The sequence below is a fragment of the Leptinotarsa decemlineata genome, unplaced genomic scaffold, assembly GCF_025532065.1.
Source record: "Leptinotarsa decemlineata unplaced genomic scaffold, Ldec_3_MD MMD2_tig00000505_RagTag_RagTag, whole genome shotgun sequence".
NCBI classification, from domain to species: Eukaryota; Metazoa; Arthropoda; class Insecta; order Coleoptera; family Chrysomelidae; genus Leptinotarsa; species Leptinotarsa decemlineata.
The window spans coordinates 12,612,800-12,628,666 of NW_027412549.1; the positions used below are offsets into that span (position 1 = coordinate 12,612,800).

General features: G+C 33.1%; 1 protein-coding gene across 1 annotated transcript in view; it reads right to left on the minus strand.

Moving 5' to 3' along the window:
• Positions 1 to 1,178: 1,178 nt before the first annotated feature.
• Positions 1,179 to 15,867, minus strand: part of LOC111504876 (uncharacterized) — a 39,438-nt gene continuing 24,749 nt past the window's right edge. Inside the window, exons 3-5 of the mRNA XM_023159588.2 lie at positions 8,244 to 8,503; positions 3,143 to 3,799; positions 1,179 to 2,723 (exon numbers count right to left, since the gene is read on the minus strand). Of these exons, the coding sequence (XP_023015356.2) occupies positions 2,494 to 2,723; positions 3,143 to 3,799; positions 8,244 to 8,503 (1,147 nt within the window). The 3' untranslated portion in view covers positions 1,179 to 2,493. The remainder of the gene's footprint in view (positions 2,724 to 3,142; positions 3,800 to 8,243; positions 8,504 to 15,867) is intronic.

Sequence of the window (15,867 nt, forward strand, 5' to 3'; positions counted from 1 at the left end):
TACATGAACAGCATCATATTAAAAGTTCTGAAAAATTCAGCTTTTTTTTGTTTTTTTTCCCTCGGGGAAGGGGAGAAAGTCATGAAAAAGTGCTATTTCCGAAATTCAAGCATATTCAAACATCCGACTATGCATTTGTGTTTCATAATAAGTGGTGGGGGGAAGAGAGGGTTGAAGAATTTTTTTTATAAAAGAGCATAATCATATGCAACATTACCTACAATGAAACAGGTGAAAATGTCGTTCCCGGTTTTAAAAATAAATAGTCTATTCTGAGAAAGGGGTGATTTTAACGACTCCTAGCGTCAAAACTATTTATTTTTCGGGGTTGGTGCAATGGTAAAATTGGTTGAGAATTTCATGGACATTATATCAAAAATTTAAAAAATTCACTGAAACCCAAATTCCATAATGATTTTGCGGGGTCCTTTACAGTTGAAGAAGAAATAAATAGAAGCATATGTCTTCTTGATTTGAAGTTGATTAGAACTGATCAAAATATAATAATCTTAAAATAGTACAGAAAATCAATGAGTAGTAATAGACTTATCAACTATAATTCATACCATCCAATGAAAATGAAAATAAATACAATCAAATATCTCAAGAGTAGAATCGAAAGACTTTCACATCCAAGGTAATATCAGGAATCTCTCGAAAAATTCAAATAAATACTTCCTATCCAACCCATTTAGTTAACGAATTATTATTTATCACTTCAAATAACATATCTCCTATATGGATTGTGATAATACTAAAACTTTCTATACTGAAAAGAATCTTTCCAAAATATTATTTTTAGAAATGACTGAGATGAATAATGAAGAACATGTGATGAATAAAAGATCAGACCTCAACAATATCAGTAAAATTCATACATAATTTTGAAAATATCAAAAAGAAATTATATCACTCTCTAATCAAAATTCTCCTCCCTGATTTTTAAAATGTGTCAAAGTCATTTCCATCATTTCATTTCATCGATGTTTTTACTGTTTTCTTATGAATCCATTTTTCATTATTCTCACGATAGCAAGTAAGAAATTGTATCATATAATATGTAATTACCATGTATATATTTCAGTTGTCTTGAAGAAGGCAATAAACATTGTCGAAAGCTCGACATATTATACCAAAGAGTATAACTAGTCCCTTTATTTAACTGAAACCTCAAGAAAGAGAAAATATATATATTTGAACAGTTACTAATTTTCTATCTATATATTGAGACAACTGAATTGAATTCAATAATAATCACCATTTTCACACAGTCACCGCTTCCGGAGCCTCTTAAGGATATTCCTGTAGTAGTGCCTGTGCATTTCCATTAAGAAAACAAGATATACATTACAAATTTACTTTTATTGAATACCTATTTTCTATTAAATAAATAAAGAATATTTTAAGAATTTGCAATTTTATGAACGAAGTTTAAAAAAATTATAATTATATTTACAATTGCTATACTTATTAAAATTACTTATTATTGCAAAGTTCGCATATTTTGAAAATAATGGGCAAGTTTACATGATTTTGAAAAATATTTATTTTTTTTCAAGTTCATTTTGGATAAATATTGATTCAAACTTTTTTGTTCAAAAAATATCTCAAGATCAAAAAATTTAAAACTTATAAAGTTAATTTTTTACACAAATTTGAAATAGATTTAAGCAAGTGAACTCAATTCTCAATTAACTTAACGCAGTTATAATTTGAAATATATTGAAGATAAGAAAGAATTTACACATGCAATTTAACTAATATATTTGCTTAACCGAACTAATCAAAGCAAATGAGACGGCCCGCGAAATAGGACAAAAACAAAGACAATTTTTTTAAGTGTGTAGGCTTTCTAGTTAAATTTCATAAATTAAGTGAAATTCATAGGTTGCCTTGCAAGAATTCTCCCCAACCTCAATCTTAACAATATAAAAGTGTTAAAAAAAGTTCCTATCCTGCATTTTAACCTCTTGTTAGTAATTACTTTGTTCAAAAACTATTCAAACAATAAGTTTATGTTTACATATCTTTTCAAAACGTACTTATAGTTTATTGAAATTTTCAGTACAAAAGATTTGCAAAAACATAGCACCAGTTTCGCTAAACAATAGCTTACTGAAACGATCTGATAAAGAGAAATTTTAAATATCCAGTGGAGTACCTAATATAACACATATTTTCTTGTTTTTATGTTCTGTAAAACTCATCACAATAAAGAAGATTGGATGATATGGAATTAACCAATACAAACATTTGTGAGTAGTTTCAGTATCCTACATACACCTGAGCGCTCCTAGAAAATACATTTCTGAACATCTACTTCAATCACATAGCTATTAAACAAGTTATTGAAACAAAAACGTTTTCTCTGTATGTAGCACCATGATTGATACCATTTTAAGAAACAAAACTTATAATTTCCCATAAAACTTGTTCTATGTAAGAACAGTGATTAACCGTCTATAGTCCATCAACTGACCCCAACGTAACCTCTCACTTGTTGGATTTTCTCTGCAGTTTCTTATCTTTTTCATCTTTATCTGCTTCTTTCTTTGTTCCAGCAACAGCGGTAGCTTGTGGATTTGATACTGCGACTCCTCCTTTTCCCACTATTGAGGTCGCTCTTGGGGATGCTCCTGCTACTCCTCCGGGACCCGCTAAGGCTATAGCTCCAGGAGATGCTTGAGCCATACCTGGTTCCTCCGATTTGTCTGGACGAGGACCTGTTAGAGACAAATGTTGTAGTCACTTTCATGTCACTGAAGAAAATCCAAAGGGAATGAATTTTTGTATATGACAAACGACAAAATATCAATAACATGTGGATTTGAAAGTGTAGTTGTATTGGGAACATCGCTGTTCCAAAGATTTCAATGGGTAATTTTTGTGGATAAATGTTAATCTAAGCATTTCTTACATTCAACCTAGAACTACATATGAGTATTGTCAAAACTCCTAAGACGCATCAGACGTGTTGATAAAATTGTAATTAATAAAGTAAAGTAGAATAATTAATATGGAAGCTACGTGATTGGAAAATTACATAAAAATACTTTAAAAACCTAAGCGAATGTTGGTATTCAAACTAGCACATACTGTCTAATGAACCATAAAATCAACTAGAAGAGGTTTTGAGACTCACCTTCTGTTTGTACATTGTCAGCACCATTCTCACCCATTGAACCGTCTTCGATTTTGGCGTCAACTATTATAGAATCATTCTCAATATCCTCCCCATCGAGGGGATAGTAGGGTCCGTTGGGTGGAGTAAATCTGAACTGTCCAACTGGTATTGCACCTTCTTGTCCAAAAGCATCATTTTGTTGTAAGCTCGATCTGAAGAAAACATCTTGTGGGATTTGTGGATTCGGTGGATTGAAAATAGGAGGAAATTGTTCTTCGGGGCTAGGGTGGAATCTTTGTTCAGGATTCAAACCTGAGTTGGGAATAGTTTCACCTGTAGAAGGTCTTACAAGTAGAGTTTGGACGAGGAGGGAATTGATGTCGAGTGGTAGCTGTTGCTTCTGAAAAACCTCTGGTTGTTGGTATTGAGAGTCAGGTTGCTGAGCATATTTCAAACCGACATTGGCCTCCCCTGGGTAGTTCGGGACATTGGGGTAATTTTGAAATAAGTCGTTTCCATTCAGAATGAAGAAACGGTGACCAGGCCTGAGGGCGTTAGTATTGATGAACTGTGGATTTTTGTCTGCAGCTGCAAGAACATCGGCCTCTCCAGCTGGTTTGAACGGATATTCGTTTTTGCCTTCATTGAACGTTTCAAGTTTTTCAGGTTTTGTCGCTGCAACCAAATATATTCATTAGGTAACTTTTTTGTAAAAGGGAACAAAACCAATTTTGAAAACCGTTCGTTGAAGATTAACATAGTTTTCGAAATAATGAAAACACTTATGCAGTTTTTAGACGCCTATTGTTGAGCTGTTAATGGCATATTTTATGGCATACCTATAACAACAACATTCATGGGACTTCCAAAAAATAGTTAGAAATAAAAAATAGTGAAGATTCAGTTGGGACTCCTCTGCCTTATTGATGTATTGGAACATAAATTTGCCAATATAATCGATCGAAATTGAAAATAGTCATCAAGTGAAATTTAATAAGTTGACATAGATATTATTGGCACTCCCAGTTATGTAGGTCCAAACGATTATCTTTCTCGTAACAAAATCGTTTGTAACTATGTATCAAATTTGTTTGGATTTGTAGTGATGGGACGCATGAACTATTCGAAAAAAGGTGGAAGATACTAAAAGTAATGACGAATGTACGAAAACCCTTTTTGATACAATTTCATAACCATATAAGTTATAATGAAGTTGCCTGTTTCAACCAGTTTTAGTGGGACGTGAAGCCATAGCAAATAGCGAAGAAGTAGGGTAGTCTCGTGGAATATATGTGATAGTTTAGTAGTTGTTATCGGTAACTATAGCGGGTTGACTAAACTACTGGAATAATAGTAGATTGATAGTGAAGAATCAGAATTTTCGAATTGTATTTTTCAGTAATTATAAGAATCAGACGATTTACAAGTGTACCATCCATCAACAGATCCCACAGTCGTTACTGTATTTTGTCGTAGAATTCACAAGGAGAGTAACGCCATATTGTTTTTATGATAAACTATATAGCTAGTGGTTTGAATTCAGAGAAAATTTTTTTTCTAAGGACTAAACACAAACACTACAGGAAAATCCTTAAGACACTCTCAGAGCGGTGCCTGTGCGAAAGCAGCGATTCACACTGGATTTGAACCGCTGGAGATAATATCCATTTGGAAAAACATTCTCAGGAAGTTTTTCCCACATAAACGCAGTTCTCCAAATGAAAGAGTTCTTAAACAGTGAAGTTCGAGGTTTACTGAGTTGAACCTCAAAACGATGAGCAGCCACAGTCCGTCGCGTATTTCTGATATGTACCGCTCTTGGTGGAATCAAATATGCCAAGTCACTTGAAAACTTCCCGTTAAAGTATGTTCAGAAAAAAGACAAATCTCCAACCTTACTCCGATGTTCCAGGCTATTAAGGTTCCACGTGATGTTCGCGTCTCCAATCAGGCGGATGGCTCTTTTCTGGATGGAATCCAGCAACTTCAGGGTATTTTTGGGGGCAGAGCTCCATACATAAAAACAATACTTCAAAGAAGGTCTTACCTGAGCTATATGAAGCATCAAAAGTTCCTGAGGTGTGTACAGTTTTCTGGTTCAAAACAGTGTTCCAAGCTTTCAATATTCTTTGTTAATATCATGTTATAATAAAATATTAATTTGAAATTATGGTTTCAAAATTCTGTATTGAAATCCTATACCATTTTCACTTCATTGTGGAGCACAGTTTCCAACCCAATTATTTTAACGAAACTGATTCTCCAAAAAATGTGTTTCTATCTCAGTTCAACAGTTTCTTTCTAATTTTTACTGCTGATGTTATAATTTTCCAACGGAGAACTTTACATTCGCTCCGATTGGCTCTTTTCTCTACAGTTTCCAAAAAGCAACCGAAAATATTTGGTATTGGGATTGTTGCAAAAATCAATGAAAATAATTGTTCAGGTTTTAAATGTTTTCCAAAATGAAACCAGATAGATTGCCATCAAAGTTTATTAATTCGTTTTTCCATTAGATCATTTTTTTTATATAAGTCACAGTTCATTGACCTGTAAACTTGTCTAATACCTACTCATAAAAGAAAAGTATGTCAACTTGGTCGTACTGTACGTCAACTTGGTCGTACTCGTACGAGTCGAAATTTTTCTAGGTAATGGTGAATGGTAACACGTAATTACACGTTTGTAAAAATGTTGAGACTGAATTACCAGTAAGGGCAAGCAACGAATATGACCCAGAACTTAAGAAATAGGTGCTAGATGCCAGGAATATTTTTAATGATATTTATCGTATTAGAAAGAAGTATGCAATGAGTCTTTATTCCGTTCTTATGAATTACCTAATACTCGCGTTTTCTGGGAATTCTTGCCATAGAAATTGCTTGATATATACATTGAGATAGAATAAGTTTTTTAGGAGAGATAAGTTTTATGAAAAAAAGCTCTTTGGCTTTCTACTCCTCTATCTCCATACAAAAGTTGTGGGAAACTCTCGAAGAAAAAAAGCAATTAAGTTCAAAATAAATTCTTCACAATGATGTGTCTTCTACGCATGATCTACACATCATTGCAAAGAGATTATTTTGAACTTAATTGCTTTCATTTTTCGAAAATTTTCCACATATACCTAAAGATAGAAAAGTATCAAGTCAAAAAAGCTTTTTTTTTATTGTTATGTAACTCAATCCCGTTAAAGGGTCACTCTTTTTTTCACATGAAAAATCAATTCGTGGATAACCTATAATTCCCTTTTCATTGAAATCTGGCTAGAAACCATTATCCTTCAAAAAAAGACTAATTTTGAGAAAATACCTATTTTTCTGGGAACATTATTTCTACGTTCATATTACTGATGCCAAATATTCAGGAAAAAATGAAAATACAGTTGCCCTAGGAATTCCTATTTTATTTATCATTCAATGAAATCAAATGTCATTATATCGACTGTAAATTTACATTTCAGTGTTCTGAAACGTGTTGGATATGTTTGGCACTTTTCAATCCCCAGCCGGTTTTAAAACGTAATTCTCCTTCCAAAAATCATCGTTATTAAACCGACTGAACGAAAATGGTGTTTACATAGGCGTTAACGTTGGTTTTATTAACATCGGTTGTTAGGTATCTTCCTTCAAAATGACGTGTGAACGTGATCAATAAAAAAAATTTAAAGTAAGAAAAAAAAAAGAAAAAAAAAATTTGGAAAAGCTGAATACACTTATTTGAATTAATGAATCGAAGAGGTTTTGTATTAAAGTGTATATACACTTTAATACAAAACCTCTTCGATTCATTAAAGTAAGAAAGCCTTTGATATTGCTGAAAAAAATCAGCGGATCTGTGGGATTCAGCTAAAAAGCTACAAAAGAGAAGCCTCGGGAGGTGAAAATGATATTCAACGTATAGTATAACGTGTCCTATATTGATCGGAGGTATGGATGTTAAAGAAAACGGACGAACGGACACAATCACTCAACGAGAATGTTAGTTTTGCCTACGTAACACAAGTAGATTAATTTTGCCAGCATAAAAAATGTGTGCTCAGGATTCGATGAAGTCGACGAAATCCGTTTTTTTCCTGGTCCTGATTGGCGAAAGTTCTACCGGTGAGAAAGTTATTGAAGTGCTCGAAAAGATGGTAGTCGATTGGCGAGAGATCTGAGAAGTAAGGTGGATGAGGCAAAACTTCGACGCTGACATAATTTTCGGTACATTTCGTCGTTTTGCTCACGATAGGACTCTACTGTGATGTTTTAGCCCGGTTGCAGAAAGTTATAGTGAATCGCATCAGTCGATAACCACCATACAGTAACCCTGGTCTCTTTTTGGTGGGTTTTAGCATTTGGGAACTGCCTGGGTGGATCATCGGTGTACATCCACTACCCTGAATGTCTCCTGTTGTCGTAGATGATCCAAAAACCAAACGGGAGCTGTCGTCCAGTTGTTCCACCATACCACACACCGTTTGTGATGAGTCAGTATCCATCAGTGTCCTCAAATCCGCGTCCTGGATTACTGTAGGTCGACCATTTCAAGGCTCATTTTCGAGACTGAAATTTCCGGGAGGAAATTTCGCAAACCAACGTCAAACACTGCGTCAGACATTGCCAAACGTCTGATTAATGTTTCGGTCTGTTTCAACAGGTTCAATTTGAATTATCAAAGAAAAATTGTCTGAAAATCGCTCAATGATACCATATTGTCATAAGCTGAAAATAGACAAACAATTGAAATTTGGAAAAAAATAAAAAGCACCAATGTAGAGTACAAAATTATCTAACCAACAGTATATACCACGACACAGTAGAATAAATATTCTTTGAGATATGGAGCTACAAAAACACATGACATTAAAAGAGACGAAACTTTTGAAACAACTTAATAATAACAACAGTTTTTCATAAACTTAGAAACATTATTTTGTTATAGATATTATAAACCAACTGTAGGCCCACCCCTGACGAAACACCTTTTCAGTTCGTATGCTTCTCCTTGGTACCATGGTTTTTACTCCCGTAGGATCTCTTGTTAGAACTGACGATATGGGACGTTTCAATCGTTTTCGAATGAGTTCTGCATTTGAACTGAATGACATTATTAATAAATTAAGTAATTCACTTGCCTTTTGGAGTAGACTCCAATGGAGGAATCTTGGCTGGATTTGTAGGAATCTCCTCGGCATCTTTTTCTATAGGTGGAATGTGAGCTGGTTTTGGGTTCGGGTATCCACCAACAAAGAATGGTCTTTGTTGGGGAGTATCCCTGACGTTTGGGCCAGGATATGGTTGCGGGACCAGGAAATTGCCAGGTGGAGATCCCGGATTGATGAGAATTGGTTGACCATGACCTCCTGGACCATATAAGTATATGGAGGGTTGAACCCTGAAAAAAGGTATATTCACCAGTCTTATCGTAATTTTTGTAGTTGTTTCACATTATTAACGGGTAACATAAACGATATAATATTTATTGTTAGAATTTTTTTCGTGGCTAAACATTTACGGTAATTGTACACGAAATTAGAAGAAGTTACTTCAATCTCTAGAGGAGTAGAGTGACACAAGTTTACACAATATTATTTTATTAATTCCGTAGGATAACTTGTAGTTTTCTTAGTTCTGTAGATGAGTTATTTTACCATATATAAGATGGAAGTGTTCTATAACTTCAATTAATATTGAAAGTTTTCAGATTATCCATCTGTGATAAAATGGATCTTATAACTTCTTCTCTTAGATTAGCCCCAATAGTTGCTGAAAATTCATTTCATCATAAAGATAATGAAAAACGAATCTGTCTGTTTAAAAATCTGAATACTGATTTATTTCCAAAGTTAGGCATTTATTCACGGATTCAATTTATTTCTAACTTTATCCACACTCCGTATAATTTTATAATTTTAAGTTGTTAGAAAATTTAAGTGACACAATGTTTATTTGAAATTCAATCAACATCGAGAAGTGAATGGTTTCTAGTTTCAAAAATGTAGTAGTAATTTTTCTATTACCTTCTCGTTCCGTGCTGATTGGTACATATTTAGTTCTATTACTGGAGGTGAAAAATGTAGACATAAAATGAGTCAGATTAATGTTGATATATTATTTACTATCCCCTTCAGGACAAATGAAGTAGTACTGATATTCACAAATGTACATTCTTATTTTTGTAAAATTATTCAACACTGCTAATCGTTTGTTAGATTTTATGTCTGATTATCAAATGGAGTTTCGAATGATTCCAGATAATTCGTATTTCATCAGTCCGAATTGATGAAATACACCACGAAACATTGTCAACCACCAGAAAATTCGAATCTGTCAGTCAACACATTCCATCTGTATTTCCCCAACTTGAATAATCTCCGAACGAATCTTAAATTTATGAATTCATTTGCATTTTGTTATTTCTAGTGTTTTATGATAATTAAAAAAAGTAAAAACTTGTGAATCAGGGACTGACAAGGTCTACAATTTTTACGTGTAATAAGCTGGGGATACTGAATCGAAGGACCGCTTATGTTGGGATCAATCGAATATTGACTATGCACGATTCTATAGGTTTCAGAGAGTTTACTCTAGATCTGATTAACCCAATGCATCGAATTTATCTTTCTTTAATAAGGGCGACAAACTAATTATTTTGAACCTATGTGTTTATCACCTCGGGATGTAATCGTTTGGGTCACAAGATCCTTTTTTTGGAACTTTTTTGGAAAATTATGATCCAGGCCTCGTTTGATTCGGAATGACCTCTAATAACTTTTTGAAAATTTTCAAGAGGGGCTCGAAAAAATTGCAGAAGTTATAACAATTTAGTAAAAAAAGGGGGGGGGTTTGGTATTTTGTAAATAGCTCGGAAAATATTAAAGAGGCGAAAATAGCGCTAAAAGCGGGCGATGCGCGTCCCGCGGGTGCTGACCTTTGACCTTTGAACAATAAAAATTATTTTAACCCATTGAATATCATCATGAGAAATAAAAAATCACATACCCTCTATCCACTTAAATAAACAAAAATCCATGGAAAAAATGTTTCCCGTGATTATTTTATCAGATATACTTTAGTTAATCAATTAATGTTTACCAAGTTTTAAATTTACACAAAAACCCTGATAATTTTTAAACTAAAAACCTCTAATTTTGTTCACTTCTTGGAGCTTTTCTTGAAACCCTTCAAAAAAGATTCCCGTTGGGAAAATTAAAAAAAATTAATTTTACACTTTCTTATTAATAATCAAAGACGTTAAAAAGTGAAAAAATTCAATTGAAGCAATTATTTTTTTTTCAATATTCAAATTTATTCGTATTCTTATTATCTAAAGTTACATAAAAATGATTTTTCTCAATTTTTTGCTCTATTTGTTTAAAAAAATGTTATTAACAAATGTATTGTTCATGAGATAATATATTATGATTTTTGAAAACAAAATTGTTTCTTAAAACATTTTTTATTGCTCAAAAACGCTTTTGTTGATTAACAATTTTTTTGCTAGTAAATATGAATATTAAGGAACGATTAAAAAAAAATCATAATTTCTATTTCTCTTTGATATTCTGAAAAAAAACTTTTTTCAAATGTATATTTTGTACGATTTTTTTTCATCATAATTCCTATTTCTCATTAAAATCCTTCTTAATTTATATTTTCTTTATTTATTCAATAAACATTTTTTTTAAAAGAATTAATTTTTACGATATATTTTTTAAATATTGCCAAAAAACAAAAACAACCATGTGTCACTTTTTGTGTAAAAAAATATATTTTTTTTTATTAGAGAAGAATTTTTACAAAAAAAATTACACATGTCAAGTACTAAAAGGTCTACCTTGGAACAAAATTTGGAATGTTTATTAAAGTTTCAAGGCATACTTCGATATTTTTTCTTAGTCGAAAATCGGGATTTTTTATTAGCGATTTTTTTATTGAAAAAAATCACTACGCCACTGGATTCAGAGTGCCTTTAAATAGGTGTGACCAAAATTTCATGGAAAAATATTCATTATTAACAAAGTTATGACAACTCAAAAATTCGAAAACTCACACAGCTAATGATTTCAACAATAAAGTGCCGCCAGCGTAAATAGCGTAAATATTTTTAATGAAAATAACGGAATTACATTCACACAATTCAACTAACAATGAAGCAAAAAATTTTAATAAACGTAACTAATAACTAATTATTGAAATGTTTCGATTCAGTGCAACAATTAATTCTAACTCATATTCTAGTAGCCTATACTAATCCACCACGTATTTCGATACATGTGTCGTAGCGCTTACGAATGTTTCTGATTACGTTCCTTAGTTCTTGAGGGCTAATATCTGCACATACCTGTCGAATTCTTGCACAAAGTTCATTTCTATCTCTTGATCGGTTTTTGTAAACCTTTTGTCTGAGAAGTCCCCAGAGAAAAAAGTCCAAAACTGTGAGGTCTGGAGATCTGGGTGGCCACACTATAAACGAACTACCACGACATATCCATCGGTTTGAAAAATGTTCGTTAAGCCATTGCCTCACAGCTCTGGCATAATGAACTGAACACCCATCTAACTGGACAATTAAATTTGATCGTTCATTGACTGGCAGCTCGTGAATAGCATCCCAAAACTCTGTGTTTAAAAATTCTAGAAACCTCTGCGCATTAATGTTTTCCTCAAAAAAGAAAGGACCAATAATTCGTTCGTTCAATATCCCACACCAGACGTTGATTTTTTGGGAATACTGGCTTTTACAGTTTATTACCCAGTTAGGATTATCCGCTGCCCAATAGCGACAATTCTGTGATGACACTACTCCATTTGTAGTGAAATATATGAAATATTTTTTAGGAAATTTCTATTGTTTAAATATTCCCCTTGGGCCCATAAACAATATTCCAGGCGTCTTGGTTCGTCGCCTTCTTGAAGTGTGTGTAAAAATTTTGGCTTGAAAGGTTAAATATTCTTCGCCTTGAGACATCTCCGAATAGTTTCTCGTGCAATATTCAAATCTGAAGTGGCATTCCTTATACTGGCATTAGGATTATTTCCGAAATAATCTAAAATGATTTGATCATTCCTGTCATTCCTGTTTCGTCTTTGTACTGGATTACTTTTCAACATCATTTTTGATACTGCACCAGTTTCATTGAATATTTTATTTATTTTATTTACCGTACCGCAGCTAATACGAGGACGATCCGGATGTCTCTCATTAAATACTCTACAAACCTCTATAGCACTTCTAACGTCATCTCCCGAAAGGCGTACAATTTCAATTTTCTCTCTTACGCTCAATCTTGCAGCCATGACACAAAATAATTCGAAGAACTGTAAGGTGAATATTGTTGACAATAGTACACTTAAATCTTTCACAAGTGTCAAACTGTAATATTATTTTCATGGCGACTAAGATTTAAATTTAAATATTAGGTCTTAGTTTTAGTTAATTTGCGTGAAAACTTGAATGTAATTCCGTTATTTTCATTAAAAATATTTACGCTATTTGTTTTTTTTTCATCTGGCGGCACTTTATTGTTGAAATCAAAAAAAATATTCTCATGGCTATATCTGTTGATATGGGGTGTTTTTTGTGACTGTTAGCTGTGTGAGTTTTCGAATTTTTGAGTTGTCATAACTTTGTTAATATTGAATATTTTTTCATGAAATTTTGGTCACACCTGTTTAGAGACACTCTGAATCCAGTGAATCAATAAAAAAAAATCGCTAATAAAAAATCCTGAAGGCTGTCAAGAAAAGCTTCAAGAAGTGAACAGAATTTGAGGTTTTTAGTTTAAAAATTATCAGAATTTTTATGTAAATTTAAAACTTGTAAAAGTTAGTTGATTGACTAAAGTATATCTAATAAAATAATCACGGGAAAATTTTTGATTCCATGGATTTTCGTTTATTCAAGTGTCTAGAGTCTAGAAGGGATGTGAATTTTTTTATAATGATATTTAATGGGTTTAAATAATTTTTCTTTGTTCGGGCGATGCGGGACGCGCATCTACCGCTTTTAGCGCTAATTTCGACTCTAAATAAAATTATAAATATTGGTGATAGAGTTCCGGGTGGTGGACATTGAAAATTTTTATTTCTCATGCATTTTTCAATTGGCAGAAGTGTGTACTATTAGTAGGCTAGTATTATAGAATTAACATAAATTCATGACATTCCTATTGGTTGAATTGAATTGCCTGATTTTTGTGCAATTTGGAATGGGTAGCACTCAGTTCCCTTTATCTTTAGATTAAAATTATCTCTATATTTATGGCCTAAGGCCTCCCTATATACTTTTGAATAGTAATTCTGTCCCCGAGGCGACAATTTCTTTTTTAAAACTCCCATGGGTCGTATGGGTTCAATTTCGAGTTCACTATACACTTTCCTTTTGATGGCAATTTTAGACGATTGAGTTTCTCTGGGAGACTTTCAAGTTTTTGTATTACTGAGACCTACCGTAAAGATAAGTTCATCAACTGGTCAGATACTTAATGAACACACTGCAGTTGCTCACAGGATACAGAGATTGGATATATGAGGTAATATTCAGATGTACTTGTGAGCTACAACGTGGTCTTCTTGTACACGATTGTTTCGGTCAAAGATAGTATACGGTTAAGTGGCGAAGACACTCACTGTTTATCATTGACGTATTTCCAGTAGGATAATGTTTTCTACGAATAAACAGATGCTACCGTAATGAGCAGCTCATTAAGCTCGGTAGTGGTAAACTTTTTAAAGAAAAATTTGAACAACGGGCCTTAGAGCAAGCGACCGTGAAACTTATTGTTGGCAATATTAACTTGATGATACGTTTGCGGTTTGGCAGAATTGCCAAAATAAGCTAAACGAATTTTTATTATATCGAAACTCACTCAACTCCAAAATCCAATTTACAATGAAACGGAAAACCACTATGGCATTCTTAGATGAACTAGTGAACTGACGTGAATAAGGAGCATTGGGTCATAGAATGTACAGAAAACCAACGCATACATATAGGTATCTGAATAAGAAGTAAAACTACCAAATACAACAAAAGAGAGAGGGGGTAATTAATAAGTTAGTTGAAAGAGCCTGACGTGTCTGTCAACCTGGAAGACTTCCCGAGGTACTTCACCTAAAAAAATGCCTGCAAAGGGAGTGGCTATACCGAAGTCGAATTTAAGAGGGCCAGACGATCCAGGGGAGAGACTGTTAAAGTCATTTCAGCTAGGCTTGTTAATGGAAAAGTTTCCCTCCGCTACGTTAAAAATATTACACACCAGATATGAAGAATTCTGGAGAAACACAACGTGAATTCAATATAGCAATCTAGTTGATTCCTTGCATCTATGGATCGGTGTACATTGGAAGAAGTGTAAGTACTCGACTATCTACACACAAAAGAAATTGTCGACTTGTGCATACCGAAGAATCAGCTGTAGTCGAACTTGCACTCAGTAGTTTTCTCACGTTCTTGGATACCTTGCTAAGTGGTACTACACCTAACAAACCAAGAACTTTATTCATTTATTCAAAAATACAATTTGAAATATATATTTCAATAACACTTCAAAATCTTCTGGTTTAAGTAGCCACGGAAAATAATGAGCACATATTTCCAATGATTCAAATCAATTAACATTCAAAGAAAACATGTTTGAATTATTCAAAAACGAATCATAGACATACATATTAATGTACACATGCACGATAATTAATTTGGTCAATGACAATGGATATTTCGGACTAGGACAATGCTATGCAATTTACTGGGCGGCAATGTTGTGCAAATTATAATTTGGGCGACAAGTTTTTTTTATCTAATTCACAATACTTTCTGCTTGTTGATTTCGAAAAGATTATAGCAATGTAGTTCAATTCAATAGTTCAGTAATGCTATTCAAGATAACATAATTGGTCAATTTTCACAATTTTTTATTCTAGACGCGATTCGCTAACCCCGTAGCTTCATTGGTAGTAATAGTACACACACTGGTCTACAATTCTTATATACAACATTAGTAGTTACCTTGTCTATTTTGTTAATGAAATAACAGATAGAATTTGAAAAACCACTACAATCTCAATTCTTGCACACCAGGTAAATTTTGAATATGAATAATTCTTGGCATTATGAAAAAATGTTTAACAATGGTGAGTGGTTAACTTCAACAAGTCGAAGTAAACAATGTTGTGCACTTTTTAAGTTGCATTTTCAAAGACCAAAAAAAACAATACATAGAAATGAACCGGCAGCGAACTCGTGGACTGTAGACTTGGCGGTTTGTATTGGATAATTTTTACTAACCGAGTTTTATTGGCTGATTGTCTGAAGATTCACAAAATTGAATTTTAAGTCATGTTATCGTGACGAATAGAAATTGGGGAACCGATCGCGATTTGAGTGTTGAAATTCGATATTGGTGCAGTTATAATTACTTAAAATTGTTGTTACCTGTTTGAAATGTGGCGTCCTTGGACAATTACTAATTGTAATAACGAGTGTGATAACAACGCAGACTTTATCCAGTGTAGTAATTCCAATAACGATGGTGATACCAGTGAATAAGATTCGGAAGCATTTGATTATTGAAACACAAAGAGTATGTTTCAATGTATATAAGAATCTACATCTCAAGTTTGGTTTCGAGGGTAACAAACTATTACAAGCAACATCAGATTTTACCAAAATTCCTTTCTCAACTGTAAAATAGTCAAAAACAAACCTTATGAACGCAAGACGCAATGTGATACGGGATTACCAAAACCTTTATATGT